Below are 25,414 nucleotides of genomic sequence, written 5' to 3'. Positions count from 1 at the left end.
CTTTCATTCGCTTGATACCTTACTGGAGTCCAGAAAATTCATTTAAACTTTCTCTCATTCAACACGTGAGTAAATGTTGTTGTTGTTGTTAAAGTACTGCAGTCTCCGCATAGTGGGCAGACCGTAGCTCATGAAGCCTGGTGCCGGACTGGAGAGAGGTAACCAGCATAAGTGCCACGCACGCCCTGGCTGCTGGACGGTTTGGTGTATCTTTGTCAGTCAAGCAAATAAATTGGCAAATCTTAAAAATGTTCATTTATATTCAAACGTGGAATTTCATAGCACAGCTAATATATCATTCTCAGTTTTATAAAGGGATTAATATGTATTTAGCAATCATGAGTTCATGTCAGTGATGATTTACACATAAATGAAGAATCTCCTAGAAGCCATTCTAGCACAAATGAAGACTTCTGATATTATGTCTAATACATGCTTACAAGGAGTTGAAGCTGATAATGCGCAAAAAATAGTCAGTTTATGATTTTTGTATCCATAGATTATCCAAAAATGTTATTGGCATTACTTCCTCACTAAATCTATCCCGGTAAAACTCATACTTTCCAAATATCCCATTTATAAAAGACAAGACAATATTATATATTAAAAGTGTTCAATATAGTTACCATATAAATTTAATTTTTACCATTTTAATATATTTCATAATACGTGTTTTCTATACCTCCACATCATTGTTTTACAGAAAACATTTTGTTTTGCCAGCTCCCTTGCTATCTTAGTATTATGTAGGTCATCAAAGCGCGTTACTGCCTGGCACCATATTTTAAGACACAGCTCTAGATGACCCTGAATGGGCATTTGGCCATTTTTTGCACAGATGGGCTTATATATATCCAGCCAGGAAATGGTGTATTCACTGAGCACCAGGTGCTCTTGAAGGTGGGGGGCGGGGGTGGGGGTGGCAGCGGGGAGTGTTTGCAGCCAAAATATATTCACAGTACTGTCCAACTTGAGGTTACTTACATATATTTTGGTTTGGGAATGTTCTCAGTCAGCAGTATAAGCCTAAGTAATTGCTGGATTTCTGAACAGAGTCTAGCTTTACACGAGTGGGGTCAGGAGGAAGAGTCCACGGCGGCAACACAGTAGTAGCTGCTTCCTATAACTCAGTGTGCTCTGAGTTGACTGCCTGGCCCAGCGTGTTTGAAAAGTGTGATGGCAATGACGACCGTCAGTCTGCTCCCGCGGCGCGTTGAGGTGTGCCGGCTAGCTGGCTGATATTGCACTAGCTGACTGGGGCAAAGCCACTACCCTTCATGTTACTGGGTCCCCATGAAGAAGGGGCAGGTATGCTGCACAAAGGCCACAACTCGGAAATTTAGGGCTGTTTAGGTCGAGTGGCCTAAATAAAGCCTCTCACCGTCCAGAATCGTTAGCAACAGAGCCCAGATGCCTGTCTTCTACACCTCCTGTTCTAAATAGGAGATGTAGTGCATGCCCCTAGTCACATAAAATTAATGTTTTCCTAGGCTTCCACTGAAGTTTAGAAGTAATTTTTTTTTTTTTGCAGAAGTCACTAAAATTAATGAGTACATAGATCTCTATATATAAGGCAAAGAACTTCATCTAATTTAATGCACCAACAGAGAGAATGGGATGTGGCTGTGAAACTGAATTCGTTGTTTTACATGCTGGTCACCTAGATCGCAGTTCAGTAGGTATTTCATTGTAGGCGTTTAGTGTCATTCATGAACTAAAATTGAAGCCCACACTTTTATATGTACAGAGATAGACTAGGCTGTCAAGATTTATGGGGTCATTTCAGTTGTGAACTACCTGCTGATCTGAGTGCCATGTCAGGGGCACATTTTGTGGCCAAGTTGTTTTCAGGGTGACTTCCTTTTGAAGCATCATCATTTAGGTGCTTTCTCCATGATCATTATAAACAATTTTTTCCCCAGCAAATTTTATAACCTACCTCCTCTAGGCTAATGCCTGATATATGAGATCCCAGGCAAAAGTCCTTCTGGGGGAAGGTTGTTTTATAGACTTAAATAATTTCCCTTCGAACATACTATCTAATGCTGAATGGTATTGTTAACCGTGTTAACATAAAAGAACAGAAATAGTAATATATGTGAACGTAACTTTCTTAAATTTATAACATATTGAAAGATTTACTAAGGATCTGCTATCCATAAAATTAACCAAATATTACTTACACCAAGTGCATATAAATTTGATTATTAAGAGGAACTATAAATCAGAGAAAAGTTATTAAGAAGAGATAAAATTCAGTAAGTTTGGAGCTTCATTAGAAATTATAATATTATTTTTGATCTACCAACAACATTTGGCTTATTGGTCGAAAAGATAGTTTGGTCTGAAGTCAACCAGGGTTTCCTGATAAAGCACATGGGAGTCTTTAGTTTGAATCATATACTAATGGTTGGGTAACCGAACTGAGGTTGGCATTTCTCTTACACTCCAGGAGGTCTTTTCCAAAACACCAGCTGAGCAGGATTCCTCTAGTTCTGCAGGGAGGGTTGGGAAGTGCTTTTTGTGTTTCCTCTAAGTGGGCCATGATTGCCGTTATTTCTACCTGATCATGTCGCCAGCCTGCTTAAAGTCCTTCATAGGGTCTCCATTCCCCTGGGGCTGAGGCCATCTGTTCCCTGCGGGTGCAGCATCCTTTCCGCTCTGGCCGCCCAGCCCTCTTGGTCTTGGCCATGGTCGCCAAGCGTGTTTGACTTTCTACCCTTCAGAAACCTCCAGAGTTCTTCTTCTGGTCTAGTGCCCATCAGTTTCTCTTTCCCTTGGGCTTCCCTGGTGGCTCAGAGGTTAAAGCTTCTGCCTGTGATGTGGGAGACCTGGGTTCGATCCCTGGGTCTGAAAGATCCTCTGGAGAAGGAAATGGCAACCCGTTCCAGTATTCTTGCCTGGAGAATCCCATGGACGGAGGAGCTTGGTGGGCTACAGTCATGGGGTCGCAAAGAGTCAGACACGACTGAGCAACTTCGCTTTCACTTTGTCGCTGTGATTAATGTCACTTGTTTTTATTCTGAGTACTTTTTGTAACAAATTCAAATAACAAGAAATATATAAAGAAAAGGAATTGTTTCCTCTGTTTTCCCAGTTTCATTATAAGATGATAAATATGAATTTTTTTTCTGTGTATTGCTCTATACATTTTTCTATGCTCATTAAAAAAACACACATTTTTATGGGTGTTTTAATTTGCTTTCTTGAAATAGTAATAACACTATATTTATTTCACCATAGCTTTTTTTGCATGATAGCAGTTCCTACAAAGATTTTCAGATCAATATACATGTATAGATCAACCACTCATTTTAATAGCTTTGTAATATTCTGTAGCATAAATATTGAGCAAATATGCTTTTGATGCTTTCTTTTTTTCTATCCTATACTCTCTGCTAAAGTAAAATCCCCATAAATAAATTTTTAGACAGTGGTACTCTTATTTTTGTGAATGAGAATAACTAGATAAAACCATATCCACCTTTAAATTTTTCACCCAAACTGCTATGATGATTTTCCAAAGAGGCCGAGGCATTTCCCTCCCTCTCACACAATGCTTTCCTCTAATGCACTCACTAGCATTAGGTCCTCGTGCTAGTGAGTGATGGTAAAGTCACGTGTGAAAGTGCTTTATCGTGGTTTTTCTTATCCAGCATTTTCTGGCCACCATTAAAAGTAAGCATCTTTTCATGTTATTAGCCTTTCTTTATCTTCTCTTCCTCCTCAGATAACTATTTTGCCTTTGTGTGTTTCTTTTTGGGGGATGGTTTCGGTCACTGCCTCCTGCACCGTGTTGCCAATCCCCACCCATAGTTCTTCAGCCACTCTGTCTACAGACCTAATCACATTAATCTGTTTGTCATCACTGTATAATCATAAGGGGGTTGATTTAGGTCAACCTGAATGGCCTAGTGGTTTTCCCTACTTTCCCCAATCGAAGTCTGAATTTGTCAATAAGGAGCTAGTGATCTGAGCCACAGTCAGCTCCAGGTCTTGTTTTTGCTGGCTGTATAGAGCTTCTCCGTCTTTGGCTACAAAGAACATAATCAGTCTGATTTTAGTATTCACCATCTGGTGATGTCCATGTGTAGAGTTGTCTCTTAGGTTCTTGGAAAACGATGTTTGCTATGACCAGTGTATTCTGTTGACAAAAGTCTGTTAGCATTTTCCCTGTTTCATTTTATACTCCAAGGCTAAACTTGCCTGTTATTCTGAGTGTCTCTTGACTTCCTAATTTTGCATTTCAATCCCCTATGATGAAAATAACATCTATTTTTGGTGTTAGTTCTAAAAGATCTTGTACGTCTTTATAGAACCATTCAACTTCTGCTTCTTTGGCATCAGTGGTTGGGGAATGGACTTGGATTACTGTGATGTTGAATGGTTTGCCTTTAAAACAAACGGAGATCATTCTGTTGTTTCTGAAATTATACCTAAGTGCTAATTTCGGACTCTTTTGTTGACCATGAGGGCTACTCCATTTCCTCTAAGGGCTTCTTGCCCACAGTGGTAGATACAATGGTCATCTGAATTAAATCCACCCATTCTCATTCATTTTATTTCACTGATTTCTAAGATGTTGATGTTTACTCTTTCCATCTCCTGATTGAACACGTCCAATTTACCTTGATTCATGGACCTAATGTTCCAGGTTCCTATGCAATATCATGGACCTAATGTTCCAGGTTCCTATGCAATATTGTTCTTCACAGCCACGGACTTCAGTTTCACCACCAGAATTGTGGATGTAGAGTGGTTCATGTCCAAAACTGAGCACCATTTCCACTTTGGCCCAGCCACCTATGTTTTAACATTAAACATTAAAAATCTGTTGAACGTTGAGAGGATGGATACATGTCGTTACACGTGTGGGCAAGCCTAATAGAATGCACTATGCCGAGAGGGAACTAATTGTATTGTGAACTGTGGGCTTTGATGATTATGTCATTCAAGTGAAGGTTCATCAGTGTGACGAACACACGCTCCTCTGGGGGGGAGGGCGGATCAGTAATAGGAAGGCTACACCCGTGGGGGCTTGGGAGCACAGGAGAAACGTCTGTAAGCTCTATTCAATTTTTCTGTGAGCCTAAAACTCTTCTCGGAGAAGGCAGTGGCACCCCACTCCAGTACTCTTGCTTGGAAAATCCCATGGTCGGAGGAGCCTGGTGGGCCACAGTCCATGGGGTTGCTAAGAGTTGGACACCATTGAGCGACTTCACTTTCACTTTTCACTTTCATGCATTGGAGAAGGAGATGGTGACCCACTCCAGTGTTCTTGCCTGGAGAATCCTAGGGACGGGGGTGCCTGGTGGGCTGCCGTCTATGGGGTCGCAGAGAGTCGGACACGACTGAAGCGACTTAGCAGCAGCAGCAGCAAAACTCTTCTAAAAATTTGTCTTCATGAAAAAAAATTTCTCTGTGGAACATTTATTTCCTAGTTTTACTCTTCTTAGATTCTGTGAATGTGTATCAGTTCAGTTCAATCACTCAGTCGTGTCCAACTCTGCAATTCCATGAATCGCAGCACACCAAGCCTCCCTGTCTATCACCAACTCCCGGCGTTTACTCAAACTCATGTCCATTGAGTTGATGACACCATCCAACCATCTCGTGCTCTATCGTCCCCTTCTCCTCCCACCTTCAATCTTTCCCAGCATCAGAGTCTTTTCCAGTGAGTCAGCTCTTCACATCAGGTGGCCAAAGTATTGGAGTTTCAGCTTCAGCATGAGTCCTTCCAATGAATATTCAGGACTGATCTCCTCTCCTTCAGGATGGACTGGTTGCATCTCCTTGCAATCCAAGGGACTCTGAAGAGTCTTCTCCAAGACCACAGTTCAACCTAGACAGCATATTAAAAAGCAGAGACATTACTTTGCCAACAAAGTTTCGTCTAGTCAAAGCTATGGTTTTTCCAGTAGTCATGTATAGATATGAGAGTTGGACTATGAGCAAAGCTGAGCGCTGAAGAATTGATGCTTTTGAACTGTGGTGTTTAATGTGTACAGTTCATAGGTAAATTTACTTTATTTTGTTCGTCTTCTAATGAGGAAATAAAATAAGTATAGAAAATGCAAGAGACTATTAAAGTATGTAAAGCCCTTGCCTTTGCTAAGTTTTGTCTTGAGTGGAGTTTATGGTTGCTTGTGCTGCCTGCAATAAAGGAAGCAGGAATAAAAAGAAGCTCCAAATTCTACTTGCCAAGGAAACAAGGGTTTTTGAGGGAAAAGAAAAAAAGTTTAAATTCCAAATCTAAAGTCATGTAAAATGTTTTAAAGCTTGGCTTTTTCTTACTGTTCCATAATTCTCTTTGCTTGTAGCCTAAACCAAGTTATCATTTTGTGAATTATTGCTCCCCAGAAGAATGTTTCTCTTGCAGTTTCTATGTCTAGGCTGGACACTGTGAAGTGGCAGAGGCCACATTTCTCCACCTCTGGCTGAAGAGGGGAGTGACAGCATCATTCCACCCCCACTGGGTCCAGGGACTGGGGCTGCTTTCCTAAGGAGCAGCGCAGGAGACTCAACAGCAGGAGCCGCAGCAGCTTGCAAAGCTCAGAGGAAGGCCCAGGCCACCGGAAACACAAGAAGCAACCACTTAATTCCCAGGAATACAGAGGGTGTGATCCAGAATTTCCTGTCCATCTCTTTCCGCAGAGCATGTTTCCAGGCCCAAGAGAGTTCTTCCACACTCTTCTTTCTTACTTTTCAGATAGGCTGGGAGAGCTTAAGCTTGTGACTACCCTGACACCTGCTGTGTGCAAGCCCTGGGCTAGGAGTGCATGTGTGCTCACTCAGTCGTGTCCAACTCTTTAAGATCCCATGGATGTAGCCCACCAGGCTCCTCTGTCTATGGAATTCTCCAGACAAGAATACTGAAGTGGGTTGCCAGTTTCACTTCCAGGGCATCTTCCAACCCAGGGGACCGAACCTGTATCTCCTGCATCAACAAGTAGATTTTTTTTTTTTTTAAACCAGTGAGCCACCTGGGAAGCCCCCTGGGCCAGGCACCAGCATAAAGTGCCCTCGGTTCATTTGCCCTGTGGGGAGTCCATTAGACCAGCAGGTGCCTTCACTCCCACAGCGCAAGGGCTCTGAAAGCGCCCAGCACAGAGTACGAGAGAAACGGAAGTCCCCGTGGGAATAGCTCTCACCCAGCCCTGGGGAGTCAGGAAGGCTGTGAGGGCCAGTGACAAGTGAGTTGAGCCACGAAGGACACGTGGGGGTTTGAAACGAGTGGGTGAAGGAAGGCAGACCAGGAAGCAGGAAATCTTGTGCTCGAGGCCAGAACAAGAGAGAGCACAGCCTTTCAGGCGACAAGACAAAGTCCTCCTGGCAGGATGGGAGGGCAGTGCGGAGGGAAAGCTGCTGAGGCGGTGGGTATCAGCGTAAGGCTCCTGTGCTTAATCTGGGGGACATGGAGCCCTGAAGGTATGATTAACTGGTTCTTTTACTGCTTGATTGCAGTTAAGGTTTTTGCCCATTTAGAATCACATGTGAAATAACTGCCAACTTCAAAAGGTTGTCTAGGAAATGCTGGGAACACAATTCATCTAGGGATGGTGAGTCACTGTAAATGTTCAAAATGATGGCCTCACTCCTCGGTTTCTTGCAGATTATTACCATCTAACAGATACGTGTTTATGTACCCTCTATGGAAGGTCGACTCAAGTAATCAAAGTTACAAAGGAAACCTTCTGTTGAGAACAAAATATTTTAACATCTCGTTTTTTTTATCAGGGAACAGAAGCTGGAAAGCTTTGCTTGAGCATGAAACTAGCAAATGCTGTGATGCCCTTGTGTTCCTTCAAGCTGACATATTATGAGAGCTTATGGAACCTTTAGCTTCTAAAGGAAATGAAGCACAATTAGAATAATGAATATTGTCTTTTATGGTCTGGCTAGGATATAAAATTGAAAGCAAAGACATGTTCAACTACGCTGGGCAGATGACATCACATGAGTAACTGCTGATCAACTGTGGTTGGAGGAATCTACATCTCCAAACGTTATTGGAATCATGATGGAAATATAGGGCAAACTAGGACCACACTGGGCTGCCGTCTATGGGGCCTCACAGAGTCGGACACGACTGAAGCAATACAGCAGCAGCAGGACCACATTGGAGCCACTAACTGGTCAACTGACCATCAGACCTGGGGAAAGAAGAGTGACTGTTGTCATGCGTGTAAGTCATTAACCAGATTCACCTGAAGTGGCTTGTAATTCCTGGGAATCAGTTAAATTTAGATGTCAGGAAAAGCCGTGTTCTCTGGCCTTTGGGGCCTCTCACAATATCCTATGGAATAAACACAACTTTGACAGCTGTCCTTAAGTTCAAGAAAGATTGGAGTCAAGGCTCATTAATAAATGTTAAGAGCAAGACGATTAAGCACATAGTGACATAGTAACAACCAGAGTCAAAACATCTGCTCTCAAAATCCTCCACTGATATGTTATCCCAGGCACAATCAGTGGGGTGAAGACTTTCTCCAAGATAACAATGAAGAAAGAAAATTCTTATTTTCCCATCTGAAAGATAATGTGGAAGTCTGTCTTGGAAATTCATATACGCTGCTAATTAAAATCAAACACCTGTTTCAAAAAGGTGGTCGTTCAGAATCAGAGGTGAGGAAATATCCGTGGTTCCTCTTCTTGGCTGTCACACCTCCTGTGGTTGAAGAATGACGGTGAAGAGTCAGCTCAGCAGCACGTTCCAGGCTCTCAAAGCACTAGCGTGAGTTTGGTGCGTTTGGACCAATGTTTCCGTGCACAGAGAATTACAGATTTCCCATCAGCCCCCTGCTGGCGTCCCAGGCCCCAGTGCATCTGAGCCAGCGGCCCAAGGTCCACACACCTTTACTCCCAAGCTCGCTCAACTACCATCTCCACCGGGAAAATCTTAGCATTTCAAATCCACTTGAACTGTCCCTTCGAAGCTGAGCCTTCTCATTCTCCCATAAGCTGCTCAGCGTCCTCTCGCCCCTGCTCAGATCGGAGCCCAGGCGTCTGGAAGGTATTTACCATGTTGTCATCTGTGCCAATATTTGTTGCTGTGTCTCTTTCTCCTTCAGGTTTATGGACTCTTGCAGGGATTTTGTTTACATGTGTATCCTCAGCCCCTCGCTGAGGGCTGAGCAAGGAGAAAATACACTTGTTTGTGAATGAGTAAACATTGGGGAAGAATCCCTGGAAGCATGGTTATTTCTCGAGGTGGATGTAAATAAGCTAATTAACTGGGCCGCAGGCGTAGCTGAGTCCAGCATACGAAGGCTGCCACGGGCGCTGTTTCTCCATCCCGTGTCCCTGTTCCCTTCTGAGCGCAGGCTTCATTCTTGGACGCCAGTGTTCTCTGGCTGTGGCTGCAGGTGGGGGGATGTTATGTTCTTACTGAGAAGCAAGAGATGCTAGTTCATCCTGGGCCAAGGAGGAGAAGGGGGAGGACAGTGTCTGAGTAGCTGCCTGAGCTGGGAATGAGGATTGTTTTTTTTCCAGTCTAAACAGACATTTACATGAGCTCATGCACTTGACGCATGTCAGTAGTGACCCCAGACCTTCAGGAATCATTTGAGATGTCTTCTTCAACAACTCCCCCCACCTTTTTTTTTTTTCCTTAAAATAATAAATAGTCAGTTATGACTGAGTAGTATCACAATTGAATAAACCCTGGTCAAGACACCCTGATGAATCCAGGCACAGAGGGGAGGATAATCATTGTGATTTTGTAGCTTTTGTCTTGAAGTTCAACCTCTTGAAAGTATCTGGCATTAAAATGTTTTCAATTGTTTATGTCTAACGTTAAAGGGAACTGTAGGCAGTACACATGGATTTATTTATGTGTGTATTTCAAATAGACTGAAATGGTTCCTTTGGAGTGAACTAAAGTTACCATTATGGAGATTCACATGAAGGAGTGTCTAGAACACTGTGTCTAGTGTCTAGAACAAGGATCATCCTGCTGAATTAGTAGGAATTTAAGACAATTTTATATTGCAGAATCATAATCACTCTATCTTCTACCCTGGGAAGCCAGAAGTGTTTTAAATTTGGAAAATTTTAGATATCAGAAATATTATGCAATTCATACATTTTAACTCTGAAATGAAAGTGTATACCTTGTCATGTTTTTTTAAAATATTAATTTTGCAGTGAGATACACAAATAGTCACACTAGGTTGGATAAATATAGACTAGAAATAATGTCTTGCCAGTTCATGTCAGGTTTTGCCATAATAAAGTGTAATGCCAAATTTAAAGAAAATTAAAATTTTTTGTTTTAAAAGCCATTGGGATTTTAGAAATTTCATTTTTATTTTATACATTGGACTAGGTATCCGACCTGATTTATACTTCTAACTTGGGTAATAAAATTTTTAAAATACTTTTGGAATATAACAATAGCCGTATTGAAATTAAAATGGCAGTGCCCTTGGGCCTGATGCAGTGTGTACTTGTTGAATTCACATTAAAAAAATATATATTTTTAATTGGAAGAAAATTGCTTTACAATATTGTGTTGGTTTCTGCTGCACCACAACGCAAATCAGTCATAATTTGAGTCAGTTGTAATGAGATGAACCTAGCATGTTATACAGTGAAGTAAGAAAGAAAAAAGCAAATATAGTATATCAATGCGTATATGTGGAATGTAGAAAAATGATACTCATGAACCCGTTTGCAGAGAAGGAATGGAGACGCTGAGTTCACATTTACGACTTCCTCCCGCTTATGACAGCGTGGCAAGCCTCACGTGCGCCCGTGCACACGTGCCTGCTTGTGTATACACATCTCATCACGCTGCCTTGGCGGAGGCAGAACGCCTCCAGCACGGCTTTGGCAGGGGCTATGAGTCTGATAGGCAGCGCCTGACCTTCTCAGCAGAGCTCTGTCACGCTTTTGCTTTTTGTGGGAGTCTATTGATTTTCTTTCCTCCTGATAAACTTTACACAGCATCTAGAGGTTTTGTTAACACCTTAAATTAAGAGAAAACAAACTTATCATGGAACACGATCCCTCATTAACTTTCAAGATTTTGTTTAATTAAGTGTCACCTAACTTTACCACTGGCACTGTTAAATTAGTAAAATCTACAGGTCTTATCCACTCTAACGAGTGGCAGAGTTATTTTATATCCAAGCCTATATAATTATTTCCTGGGTTTACATAATACACAGCGAGTCTGAAGGGTTAACATGAAAACCGAGACTCACCAATAAAGGCACAGGCGCCCATGTCCTGGGCTGACGCCTCTGCCTTTCTCGTGTGGGCCAGCGTGTGGTTATTAGGCTGTGTCTGTCATGTCTTAGCTTAGAGAAAGTTAAAGCTATAGTATTAACATCAGTCGTGAGGTTTTTAAATGGATAATGAGACTTAAAACTAGCCGTTGCTTCTTACAAAAGAAACTGAAAATCACGCCAGGAGGAGCTGTTGGAGCCAGCAGGCTGAGAAGAGAGAGATCAGGGATAACGTTTGTTTGTTGTTGGCTATGGACGGAACTTCTAGGCCTGTGAGAGACATTTAGGTTAATTCTAAGTGATGCCTTGTCTGTCAAAACTTGGTAACTCTGAGGACCTCTTTGATGCAGACGTTTACTACTAGTTTTCTAAGTGAAAATGCCCGTGTCCTCAATTCCTCGTTGTCGAAAATTTGGGAGGTCATCTTTTGACAGGTTTATCTGAGCTTGAACACAGTGAACAGGCAGAGTAATTATTTATGCACCTTTATTTAGTACACTTTCCAGAGCCGCATCTGAATGCATCATTTTTTCTTTTCTGGAGGCTAATTATATGCGTCCGCACCATCACGAAGGCAGTGTTGAGGACTTCTTGGCCCACTGACTTTGCCTCCTGACGGTGCACCCGCGGCCATCGGTGGTGTTGAGGTCCACCTGCGTTCCCGCCTCTGCTGGCACGTGGGCTGCTCAGGGGAACCCCAGCTCCCAGACCCCTGCTTCCGGCAGACTTCCCCCAAGCACAGCCTGCGGGGAGACAGGCGGGTGGAGAGAGGGCAGAGCTGGGAGGCTTCTCCCTTCCTCTCCGGGAGGCACCGGTCGCAGGGGCTGCGTCTCAGTCATCCTCCTCGCCCCCACCAGGCAGCCCAGCCACTGTATCTCCCCGCCCGGCCCCCGCTGCCCCATCCTCCCCACCCCAGCAGATTGGAGCACTGCCCTAACGCTGCTAATGTCAAGGAGCTTTCTACCCCAGTTTCGCTCTTTGGGGGGTTTCCACCATGTTTGCCACTAGACCTCAGCTTTAAATTCGCTCTGTTGAAATAGCTGGTGTGGGTCCCGCTCCCCTAACTTGACCCTGACCTGAGCACATGGCAGGTTACTGGTTTAGTTACTCGTTCAGTACAGAGCGTAGAGCTACTGCGACCTTCTAATGGAAATCGTGTGTCCCTTTTATCAAGAGAAAGGTCTGTTGCCTTTGGACATACTAACTAAGAAGGAGTTGGAGACTAACAAGGGATTTAACTCTTTGTAATTGTTAAGCAATATCTATTAAAATTGTTAGCTTTAGGAAGTTTGATAAAAGTTGTTTGAAGGTTCATGAGGGAAGAAGTCAGGTCTCACTGCTGGTTTTTCAGGTTTGTGAAACTGAGGCAAAGAGTGCTTCCCAGTGGTTAGTTATAAGCCATTCTTCTAGAAATTGGGAAGATAATAATTTGGGTGTGGAGTTGAAACTTCGGATTCTGTGCATTTTTATAAATTGAGTTCTTGGTTTTAACCTAATTCAGATTTGGCTGGTTTATTTATTTGTTTCACTTATTTTTCATTTTCCTGCTTGTCTGTTAGAGACACTGGTAATGTCTTGAGTCAGGTGGCAAACTGGAATGAGAAGGAAGAGGTGGCTTCTAACAGTTGAATTGAACTGTTCATAAGGTCTTTCCCTTGGTGTATCATTGCTTCTTGTGGGTCTCATTCAGTCAGAGGACTTCACCTCTAGGATCTGACAGGAAAGGATGGGTGGATACTGATAAAAGGTGAGAACTCAGTGAGAATGGAAGGAAGGGATCAGAGCCTCATCCACGTTAAGGGCAGAAAGGTATGTTTCTAAGAACTTAAAAAATATAACTGTTGGATTTTGAATTTTCTATTTTGTATTATTGAGGTGAAAAGCCCCTTATTAATACTTACAGCATTTAACAGGGTCACATTATAAATCCAAGCACATTTTTTTAAGTTCTTATTCTGGGATTATTTTTGTCATCCTTTAAATATAGTTTACACTAGCTTTTGGGAGGAAAAAAAAAAAAACCAACCTGGCCAGCTACTGTCAGATTTTCGTTCCTTCGCTAATTAGGGCTTCCGAGAATTGAGTATATGGATCCAAGTGAGCCAGCCAATAGGAGCTACAGCTCCTGGTTAGGTGGAAGAATCCATCTAATTTAACAGGACTTGCTATGTTTAGCTTTCTTCCTTGTATTTTTGTAGCTGGTTTATCTGTGAGCTGGCATTTGTGAAAGATGGATAGGTCCCTTTGAGATTCTTTATTTACCCACAGTTGTCTGTGTGCTCATTTGCTAAGTCGTGTCCAACTCTACAACCCCATGGACTGTAGCCCACCCGTCTCCTCTGTCCATGAGATTTCCCAGGCAAGAATATTGGAGTGGGTTGCAATTTCCTCCTCCAGGACATCTTCTGGACCCAGGGATCTAACCCTCGTCTCTTTCATCTCCTGCATTGGTGGGCCGATTCTTTACCACCACGCCACCTGGGAAGTCCTACCCACAGTTAAGGATCATATATTTCCTTCACTAGAATTGACAGATGCCCCCCGCCACTGCCCTGGCCCAATGAGCAAGAATGTTTCTCTGATGCACCCACAGGGGACTGTACCCCGGGAAACATAGAAATAACTTGGCTTGGCAAACCCACACCCACTGAAACTGGAGTACAGCCACCTCAAGCAGCCAGGCTGTGGGGCATAACTACTATCCACCTGGCCCAGACTGAGCTGTTTTCTGGGTCCCCACAGGGATCAGATGGTGACCAGATCTCACAGTGGCGTCAGTGTCCTGACCACAGTGCGTGGACTCTGGCTAGGATGCTTTTCTGACATTGGCATCTTTGATATTTTAATTTGAAAAATCAAGAGAAAAGAAAAATCCCAGAAAAGCAGAATTACTCCAAAAGAATCATGTAGTCATCCTGTGAGATGACAGCCCTGCATGAGCAAGCTGAAATACCCAAGTAGGACTTTTTAACACGGTTCTTGCTTCTGTTTTTTTCTGCTCTTTTCCTTGTGTGTGTTGAATACAGCCTGAAAAATCAGAAGGATATTGAAAATGCGAATCCATTGATTGTGTAGGATGGGCAATGACCAGACCGTTCTGCTGATTAGTCTCTGGGAAAGGGGTTATTACTATTGGAAGACACTTCTCCAGGGTCTCTGAAGCTTCTGCATGTCTTGTGAGGGGAGCACTAACTACCTTTTTTTTTAAGAGTATCTTTTCAAGGAAGTTGTAGAGCAAACGACCTGGAAAATGGTAGTCTAGTCTCTCTCTCTAAAGTAAACTGTGGACGTGCTTGCTCTTCAGTATGATAAAGACAGCATCTCCCTTCAGAACAAAGGAAAGATCGACTTACAGATCCTCCTAAAAGATCTACGTGTCCTAGGCTCCGGGTCCCCACCTGTGTTGCAGAAACCCAATATGCGTAGCAGGTAGCTTGGCCCGGACACTTCATCTCCTGGGAACTTGGATGCAGAGGAACTGACAGAATCACGACGCCTGTACTTCATTCTGCCAGGGCTCCGACCCAGGAGTCTTGTGTCTCCTTGCCGCATCCATGAGACAGTGGCAGGCTAACCTGTTATCTGGCAAGCTGGGTGAAATCTTGGCTGCTCCACTGGTTTAGCTACTCTGGCACTGGAGAACCTCCTTCCATAAAAATTGGTGGAGAAGGCACTGAAATTCACTGATACATATTTAATATACACAGTTGTTAATCTGTATTTTAATTCTGTCATGCTATATGAATTTCTGGTATTTTCCAAAATTTGTTACTTATTAAACCATTGGTTTCAAATAGGAAAAGGAGTACGTCATGGCTGTATATTGTCACCCTGCTTATTTAACTTATATGTAGAGTATATCATGAGAAACGCTGGGCTGGAAGAAGCACAAGGTGGAATCAAGATTGCCGGGAAAAATATCAATAACCTCAGACATGCAAATGACACCACCATTATGGCAGAAAGTGAAGAGGAACTAACAAGCCTCTTGATAAGAGTGAAAGAGGAGAGTGAAAAAGTTGGCTTAAAGGTCAACATTCAGAAAACGAAGATCATGGCATCTGGTCCCATCACTTCATGGGAAATAGATGGGGAAACAGTGGAAACAGTGTCAGACTTTATTTTTGGGGGCTCCAAAATCACTGCAAATGGTGATTGCAGCCATGAAATTAAAAGACACTCCTTGGAAGAAAAGTTATGACCAACCTAGATAGTATATTCAAAAGCAGAGACATTACTCTGCCAACAAAAGTCCATCAAGTCAAGGCTATGGTTTTTCTGGTGGTCATGTATGAATGTGAGAGTTGGACTGTGAAGAAAGCTGAGCGCTGAAGAATTGATGCTTTTGAACTGTGGTGTTGCAGAAGACTCTTGAGAGTCCCTTGGACTGCAAGGAGATCCAACCAGTCTATTCTAGAGGAGATCAGCCCTGATTGTTCTTTAGAAGGACTGATGCTGAAGCTGTAACTCCAGTACTTTGGCCACCTCATGCGAAGAGTTGACTCATTGGAAAAGACTCTGGTGGTGGGAGGGATTGGGGGCAGGAGGAGAAGGGGACGACAGAGGATGAGATGGCTGCATGGCATCACCGACTCGATGGACGTGAGTTTGAGTGAACTCCGGGAGTTGGTGATGGAGAGGGAGGCCTGGAGTGCTGCCATTTATGGGGTTGCAGAGTCAGACAGGACTGAACTGAACTGAAACTATTGATTGTAAAATTCCTGCCTCCAGTAAAAAGGATTTTGACTTTTATCTGGTGGAGTTTTATCTAGTGTTAGGGCGGTTTGTGATTTGTTAGCTGAATGTCTACCAGTAGCTTTCTGCAATCTAAGAAAAAATATAAATTCTATCTATTTATCTCTATGTGAAATACTGCCTCAATAGGCCAGCCAACTCAGCTATTCTGGAGGTATTGCTTTTCGTTATGAGTGAGGATTTTTTTTCAGGTCTGCAAAAGTAGTCTGTGTATTTCACAAGGATCAGTCATGTCCTCCAGATGTCTTGTTTTGATAGTCAAGTTTGGGCTTAACTCTCTTCCATAATACCCTTGAATTGACCTTTGAAGGATTCATATCATTTTTAAAAAAAAAAAGATGGAGTGAAAAGGATGGCCTTCCATGTTAAGAGAGAAAGCAAAAGCAATCAGTGTGATTTCCATGCTGCTTCGGGGAAGCCATGCAGGACCCCGCAGACACGCCTGAACGGGCTCCCACCAGGCGCTCATCCCATCATCACAGCGGTGCTGCTGGCACAGGGGGTCAGCTTCTCTGTCACTTGCCCTAGGTGGGGGGGTTCTGGCTAACCTATACCACCTGAGATTGATAAGGCACTTATTCTTAAAAACATCCTGGGCTCCCAATTCCTGGCTTGGGGACATTTCTCTGTACAGGGGAACACTCCAGATTTTTGAAGAGTTTAACACATTTTACCTGAGACGTGCCATTATTTTCAGGTGCACTAAGCAAGCTTGTTACATCCCTCATTTTCTGAAAGAATAAGTAGTTTACTCGCTTTACCTTTAATGCTGCTCTAACTCAGTAGTTCTCAAAAGTGTGGTCCCCAGAGCTGCAGTGACAGTATCACCTGGCAACTCCTGGAAATGCAGACCCTAAGCCCAGTGTCAGAGCATCTGGGGTGCGTCCCTGCAAAGTCGTCTAACAAGCCTCCCAGATGATTCTGATGTGTGTTGGACTTAGAGACCCACAGGTGCGGCTCTCTGTGTCTGTGCTCAGAGGAGGAGGTCAGTTTGGTTTGTTGTTGTTTAGCTGCAAAGTCATGTTCCACTGTTTGAGACCCCATGCACTGTATGTGACCCCATGCATGTGCCCACCAGGCTCCTCTGTCCATGGGATTCTCCAGGCAAGAATACTGGAGTGGGCTGCCGTTTCCTTCTCCAGGGAATTTTCCTGACCCAGGAATTGAACACACATCTCCTACATTGCAGTTGGATTTTTTACCACTGAGCCTCCAGGGGAGCCCTTATTTTGGTTACAAGTAGGGAAAAGACAGTTTAAGAGTGATGTCAAATGTATAAAGAAACATTGGTGGCATTCATTAAATAAATCTACTGAGGTTTTTTTAAGAAAATATATCTAATTGCTTGTCCTTTGCCATCCACTGTTAGGATACAAATGTATATAAGACAGCCCATAAATATTTCAGGATCCACTGCAAATGTCAACAATCTATGCATGTATGTTAAGTCCCTTCAGCTATATCTGACTCTTTGTGACCCTATGGACCATAGCCCAGGCTCCTCTGTCCAGAGGGCTCTCCAGGCAAGAATACTGGAGTGGGTTGCTATACCCTCCTCCAGGGGATCTTCCTGACCTAGAAATTGAACCTGAGTTTCTTATATCTCCTGCATTGGCAGATGGTATTTGTGTGTGTGTGTGTGTGTGTGTGTGTGTGTGTGTGTGTGTGTGTATTTTTAACCACTAGTGCCCTTTGGGAAGCTCAAGGTGAAAGTGTCAGTCTATGCCTGTTGGCAAAATTCAGTCTGATGCATATTTTTGTAAATAAAGTTTTATTAGGATACAGATACATCCATTCATTTGCATATGGTCCATGGCTGCTTTTAGACAATAATTCGCAGTTGAACAGTGCAGCGAAGACCGAATGGCCTGCAAAGCTGAGCACCTTTAATATGTGGTCCTTTAATAAAGTTTACTGACACCAGGTCTAATGTTTAAAGCAAAATGCTTTCTATATACAAGTAGTGATGCACAAATGGAATTGAGGATTAAATGTACATGCACGAGTCCTTTGGTTATCCTCTGTTACATTTGTATGGACCTTTTGTTGTGGCAGAAAATTTAGTTTCATGGTACTATTACCATGGACGGTGTGCGTACTGTTTGACAAGAAGCACAGTATTTACTGGCCCAGCACCTTGGTGTGTGGGGTGCGGGGGAAGAGGGGCTATGCAAACAAATAGAAAACCAGTAGGAAAAGTAAGACAAGTGAAGAAGAATGTGACTTGGGAATCCCCTGGCACTCCAGTGGTCAAGACCCTGCAGGCTCACTGTCGACAGCTGGATTCAGCCTCTGGCCTGGGCAGGGGACTAAGAGCCAGTGAGCTTTTGTTGTTCAGTTGCCCAGTTGCGTTTGACCGTCTGCGACCCCATGGACTGCAGCACACCTGGCATCCCTTTCCTTCAGCATCTCCCAGACTTTGCCCAAGTTCTAGTCCAGTGCATCGGTGATACCAATCCACTTCTGATGCCATCTTCTCCTTCTGCCCTCAGCCTTTCCCAGCATCAGGATGCATACAACCAGGAAAAAAAAAAAAAAAAAAACAAGGATGTGACTTACATGAGCAGCTAAGATAAAGGAGTATGTAGCAGGACAGGGCTGAGAAATGAACTAAGATGAAAAGAGGCCTGGGTTTAGAACATTCCCAGGTACCTGACACAGGGCATGGGCAGGTGAGACTCTCAGGGAGCTCTGGGGTGCTGGAGTGTGCAGAATGAGGGGCCGACTGTAAGTCAGGCTGGGGAGAGGTATGTTCCGCCCCTCCTTATGTCTACAGTTCAGTCACTCAGTTGTGTCTGACTCTTTGCGACCCCATGGACTGCAGCATGCCAGGCTTCCCTGTCCTTCACCCACTCCCAGAGCTTGCTCAAATTCACGTCTGTTGAGTCGATGATGCCATCCAGCCATCTCATCCTCTGTCTGCAATCCATGCATGCTTAACAATAGTTGGAGTCCCTATATTTCTTACCTGGCACAATATTCTTGCTTCTCACTGACCAACTGTGAGGGGACCCTGTAGAAAAGCACTGGATCCCCCTTTAGGAAACCTGGGTTGCTTCCTGCTTTCACCTCTGACTGTTTGACTTTGGACCAATCATTTCATGACTTAGGGTCTCCTCTTCCTCGTTGTCGAGATGCTTCCTCATTATCGAGATGTACTGTAGGCTTCCTCCTCCACTGACACTGTGTTCTTCTCCCAGACTCACTTATCATCGAGAGGTGAGCAGGGGGCCCAGAGTGCTCCCACAACGCCTTGGTTGAAAAAGAAAAAGGCAGAGAGACTAGCAGATACTTGGAACCTTCTTAAAAAGGGGGCTTGTTGAGTCATTTGCCCCAAGGGCATTAATTTCCCTCAAAAGAGTGGATGTTATCTCATTTCAGACTCATCTATAAACTGATGATACTCTTCTTCTCCCGAAGAGATTCTTGACTGTGAACATGTTTAGGGGGTACATGGCCGGCCGGATTCCCTGTCTGTGATCATATTTCTCATTCTTTCAGGAATTTTTTTTTAAATGTGGAGCACACCCGACCTCTGACAAGGAAACATCAGTAGCTTTGAACCTGATCACAACAAACAGTCGAGACATCAGCTGCATAACGTGTACGGACATCAGGTAAGGATCTGAAAACTCGGAACAGAAGAGATCTGCGCAATTGTGTTGGCTGTGCTCTTTTGCCAAAAACCAGTTGGCTGCATTTACAGGGTCTGTTTCTGGGTTTTCATTCTGTCCCACTGATCTTTGTTTATTCTTTCGCCAGCACGGTACTGACTTAATGTAGCTTCATCATTAAGTCGAAGTCAGGTAATGTCAGTCCCCCAGCTTTGGTTTTTCTTTCAATACTGTTTTGACTATTTTTGGTCATCTCATCTCCATCTAAACTTTAAAATCAGTTTGTTGATGTCCATAAAAGAATATCGGGCTTTTGACTGAGACTGCACTGCACGTGTGCATCAATTTGGGAAGAACCCGCGTCTTGATAATGTTGAATTTTCATATCCACAAACATGGGATGCCTCCATTTATTTAGTTCCTCTTTGCTTTCATTTATCAGAGTTTTGTAGCTTTCCTCATGTAAGTCTTATTTTATATTTTGTTAGATTTATTCCTGAGTACTTCAGTTTCCAACTGCTAACGTAAATGGCATTGTGTTTTTATTTCAAATTGCACATATTCGTTGTTGCTATGTAGGATGGAAATTGACTTTTGCATGTTAACCTTGGACCTTGCAACCTTGCTGTAAGTGCTTATTATTTCTAGGGTTTTTTTTTTTTTTTTGATTGATTCTCTTGGATTTTCTGCCTAGATTATCTTGTCATTTGTGAGCAAAGACGGTTTTGTCTTCTTTCCCAATTTGTTTATTTTATGCCCTTTCCTTGCCTTGTTGCCTTATTTAGTTAGTACTTGCAGTACGACATTGAAAGGAATAGTAAGAGAGCACGTCCTTATCTTGTACCTCATGTTAGTGGGAAAGTTCAAGTTTCTTGCCATTAGATATGACATCAGTGACAGAAATTTTGTTCATGGAATTTTCAAGTTGAGGAAGTCCTCTTCTGATCCTCATTTACTGACGGTTTTTATCGTGAACATGTTTGAGACTTTGTCAGATTTTTTTTTCTGCATCTATTGGTATCATCATGTGATTTCTCTTTTTTAGTCTGTTGATGTAATGGATTACATTAATTCATTTTTCATTGTTGAATCTGCCTTATAAACCTAGGATAAATCCCACTTGGTCATTGTGTATGATACTTTTTAATACATTTTTGGATTCAATTTGGTATATTTTGTCAAGGATTTTAGTTTTTGTGTTCATGAGAGATATTGATCTGTAGTTTTCTTGAATTGTCTTTGTCTGGTTTTGGCATTAAGGTAATGCTGGCCTCCTCGAGTGAATTAGGAAGCATTTATCCTGCTTCTATCCTCTGAAATAGATTGTAGAGAATTGGTAGCAAAATAATAATTTTATTTATTTTTGTGCTTATATACATGTACTTTTGTATAAAAAGAGAGTGACATCTTTCTTCTACCTTCTTAATGATAATCCCCATTAAAAAAATGATAATCCCCATTAAAAAAAAAATCTCTGCAAGTGTATAATAACTTATTTTCAAGGAGCTCCAATGTCACTAAGCTAACTTTTGACCTTAGCAATATAACAATCTATTAAGCCTTCAGGTTCCTTATAAAATCCAGGAATCAAAGTAGCTAATCTATAAGGCTGTGACTGGTTCTGAAGAACTGCAAAAGGTAGGAATAATCCTTGTTCACAGCTTATAAATCGATAGTAGTATTTGAAAAAGTGCTTGTTTTTGGTCCTGTCTTCTGCCAAATGCAGTAATAAAAAATGAGGTTTTCAATGATACTGCTTTCCAGATGACACATATGTGGCTACGAAATGTAGAAAAATGTATAAGGTAAATGTGTTATTCATTTCCAGATGCTAGGCTTAAGTTTTAATTCAGGTACCTGATATGTATCTTTTGAGTTTATAAAATAGTGTATGTAGAATATTTTCCTCTCTCTTAAAGAACAGAGTGAACTATTCACGGGTTAAAACATCCTGAGGTTTCGTGTGAACTAGCATGTTCCCATCTGCTGTCCAGCTTTGCAGTGACCTGTACTTATTGAGAATAGTGTTTTGATCTTCCTCCACTCAAGGTTATCAGTTTTATCAGTCTTAGGTTTAGGAGTTAAAAATAGAGAACTGAACAAAAGGCAAAGACTTGAGCCAAGAACAGAAATTATAGCACTTGAAAGTAGAACAGCTCTATTGTTAAGTATCCCCTGTAGCAATTACATCAAAATGGTTCAACACATTTCTGGATGCCTCAACTGGACTCAGAAATAACAATATTCAGCCAAATAAAAATGAAACTGGCAATGCCAAAGTGAGACATTTATTCCTTCCCAAACCAGTATGTGTATCTTGGTGTTGCAGGAAGGGAGACCCCTTCTAGGGCCCGAAACCGGGCTCTTGACTAACACTTGGAAATGAATTGTCCGAGAAAACACATGTCCTGAGAAAGCAAGAGATTTTATTGGGAAATGGTGCCCGGATGGAGAGCAGGAGGGTAAGGGAACCCAGGAGATCAGCTCTGCCACATGGCTTGCAGGCTCGGGTTTTACGGTGATGGGATTAGTTTCCAGGTTGTCTTTAGCCAATCATTCTGACTCAGAGTCCTTCCGGGTGGTGCACGCCTTCTTCAGCCACGATGGATGCCAGAGAGCAGGATTCTGGGAGGTGGTCGGACATGTGGTGTCTCCTTTTGACCTTTCCCGAACTCTTTGGGTTGGTGGAGGCTTATTTGTTCCCTGTTCCTTTCCAGGACCTTCTGTCGTAAACCAGCTCAGGCAGATGGTGACTATGGTGCCTGGCCAGGGTGGGCGGATTCAGTCAGTGCGCTTCCCCTAACATTGGGGCTTACTGTGATATCCGGTGCCCCCAGAGGAATGCAGTATTTCTGCACCTTGAATCTTACATTATAGAAGGAGTCTTCTTAAATTTTAAAAAGATAAAATTTGAAAACATACAAAATAGAAAGAAATTATTACCATGAAATCCTTTGGCAAAAAGAAAAAAAAAAATTCACCTCCCTGTTGCCCTTTCTTTGCTTCTTCTAAGGTCTCCTGCTGCGTTCCTGTACTTCTTTTCACCTTTATTCATTAGTCCTTAGTTTCCAAAGCTGAAGACAAATCAAAAAAGAACCACATTTACAGTCAAAATTTAACCTTCCAGAAACATGTTCTAAAGTCCACTTCGCAGTAGGACATTAAATCTAAGAAGCACTGCTACCTTATAATTTTCCTCAACTCTTCCCATAAAGATTTATGTTTTTGATGCCATTGTTGTTTGATATATATATATTTTTTTTTTACAGTTTTCTTTCTTTCAAATTTGTCCTGTGGTTCATGTAGCCTATTGAAGCAATACCTTGGATTGCGCACTTAAAAGATTTACTTGGGCTTGGAGATCAGTAAAAGTTTATCTGAAAGTCTTTTTATATTTGTTCTTGGTGTTTCTGGGGGAGAGTGATTTGACTGTCATTTATCAGTATTTTGGTGTGAATTCATTGATTCATTTAACGGAGATGAGAAATTGGTATCTTGGTTATGGTCCCTTTGAATGCATATCTTGTCTAATCTCTTGTCAATTTACATTTTAATTTTGGTAACACTTGGCATTTCTTTTATGATTTAGAATTAATGTAGAAGTTCCTTTTATGTTGCTGTGGGCTAAGTATTAGTTGCTCCTTGCAACCCCATGGACTGCAGCACACCAGGCTTGTCTGTCCGTGGGGATTATCCAGGCAAGAGTCCTGGAGTGGGTTGCCATGCCCTCCTCCAGGGGATCTTCCCAACCCAGGGACTGAACCCAGATCTCCCACATTGCAGGCAGATTCTTTACCATCTGAGGCACCAAGGACTATATTCTATCAGTTTCACTCTTTCTTGACTTTTTGGGGTCAGATAGGAACTTATGATTTGGGACAGTCATCAGTCTCTGAAGAGCGGTATAAGAGACTACAGACTAAAATCACAGAATTTTACTGAAATCTTTAACATGGTCTTTTTCAGTAACCGATTTTTGTCTCTGGAATGGAAAAATCCTTGACATTATGTGTGTGTGTGTGTGTGTGTGTGTGTGTGTGTGTGTGTGTGTGAGAGAGAGAGAGAGAGAGAGAGAGATAACAGCAGTGATCTTCTCTGACCTTGCAGACCTATATATTTCTCCTATTTGACCCAAATAGTATATATACTCATAGGTAATGTAACATGCCAGGAGCAAGAATTCTTTCCTTTAAGTGTGGGAGTATCTTGGAGTGTTCACTTTACATAGCATTCTAGAGAAAGGTAAGTCAGAATACCAAATTGATATTACAATAAGCAGAAGCACATTCTACAGTAGAATGGAATATCTTAGAACTTTTTAAGATGAAAGAGAAAACTTCAAAGATGTGTCTTGAGCTCAAAACAGGCTACCTCACGGTGTGCCCAGACCCCGTAGGAGTAAGATCTCTCTACATTAGGGATGAGTCACTCTTGGCTGAAAAAAGTGTGCACACCTCAGTCTGATCCAGTCTTGAGGGAGAATAAATCTGTCTACTCTGCACCCTTTCAGAGAGGAGACTCTTTTGTGTGGGTATAACCTTCCATAAAGGTAATTTCATTGCCTCCTTTGAAATTCAAACATGGTGCTTAATGAACTGTAACTCTTTACTTAAATTAATTTCAAATTATTTGAACGTCTATCTTTCTTACATATGAAGAAGTTGAGGTTAAGACGTTTTAAAAACTGCATGTACTCTTACCACAAGGAGCTGGTTGTAGCAGCCTACCCACCAAGACCTGTGCGGGCTACATGTTTTCCTCTCATCAAACCTTACCTTCTTCATGTATGCAGTTCTCACTGGACACTAAAAGGCAAGCTACCTAGTGAAGATGGAAAGTAGGTTTACATGGGAAAAGGGAGCTACTAGCAATAAAGTGAGATCCAAAGACAGTTTAAAAACCAACTCTTTAAAGAGTTGAAGAAAACAGCCATATACTTGTCTGTCTGCTTTAAGTTCTAGGCTGCATGAAGGATCAGTCCAAGCTTGACCAATGTGCAGATGTGACCAGAACCACAATGTCCTACATAAGTCTTTGCATTCCCTAGGTTTACATAAATATTTGCTGTAATTCATTAAGGTAAATCCATTTTATGCACTGCAACAGACAGAAAACAAGTTCTTTTTATATGGAACACTCTACTTTTAAAAATCCCTTCTGCATCTAATGGAATTTTCCAAAACTAAATTAGATAAGATAAGTTAATCAAAAATCAATAGAGAGTTTTAAGGCACTATTAGATATAAGGGAGAAAGTCAAATTTCAAAGTCCTACTCATAGGAGAGAGATTACTCAGCCATACTGTTTGGGGTCAGTTATGTATAAAAACAGAAGAAGTATTTTATCAACACTAAGGCTTTGAAATGTGAGCCATGTCAGTTTTAATGTCAGTCAGTGACCTTCATTTCTCCCGCAGTGAACCCTGTAGATTTCAGATGCAAGCGGCTGCATCAGCGGGGTTTCCTGGAAACGTTACAGGTGCTTGGGCATGAAATTCATAAGCCTCACCTTTTCATTTAACTGTCACTGCGGGCGCACAGCAGCCCCCGCTGGCGCTAGTAGGACAATATTGCAAATCCTCCTGGACCAATTTTGTACCCGTTAAGGTCAACCTTGCATGTTGTAACCGTCTGGATTTTAAGCAGTTCATTTTCTGGTGGTGGATGTTAAGAAGCGGCCGTATTCCCACAGCATCCAAGTGCCCTCAGTAGGACTTTGGAGACAGCCGAGCCTTATTTTTAAGGTCCAACTTTCTTAGAAATAAATGCCCACAGAGTCTTTACAGAGCTAATTTTGTTTAGAAAAATATTGTGA

At 42.3% G+C, this 25,414-nt stretch overlaps 1 protein-coding gene across 1 annotated transcript in view; it reads left to right on the top strand.

Moving 5' to 3' along the window:
* PARK2 (parkin RBR E3 ubiquitin protein ligase) overlaps positions 1–25,414 on the top strand; it is a 1,213,425-nt gene that overhangs the window by 606,356 nt on the left and 581,655 nt on the right. Inside the window, exon 6 of the mRNA XM_018053444.1 lies at positions 19,488–19,603. Coding sequence (XP_017908933.1) covers positions 19,488–19,603 — 116 coding nt within the window. The remainder of the gene's footprint in view (positions 1–19,487; positions 19,604–25,414) is intronic.

Source organism: Capra hircus, chromosome 9 (assembly GCF_001704415.2).
Source record: "Capra hircus breed San Clemente chromosome 9, ASM170441v1, whole genome shotgun sequence".
Taxonomy (NCBI): domain Eukaryota; kingdom Metazoa; phylum Chordata; class Mammalia; order Artiodactyla; family Bovidae; genus Capra; species Capra hircus.
This window is presented reverse-complemented; position numbering and strand designations above follow the sequence as displayed.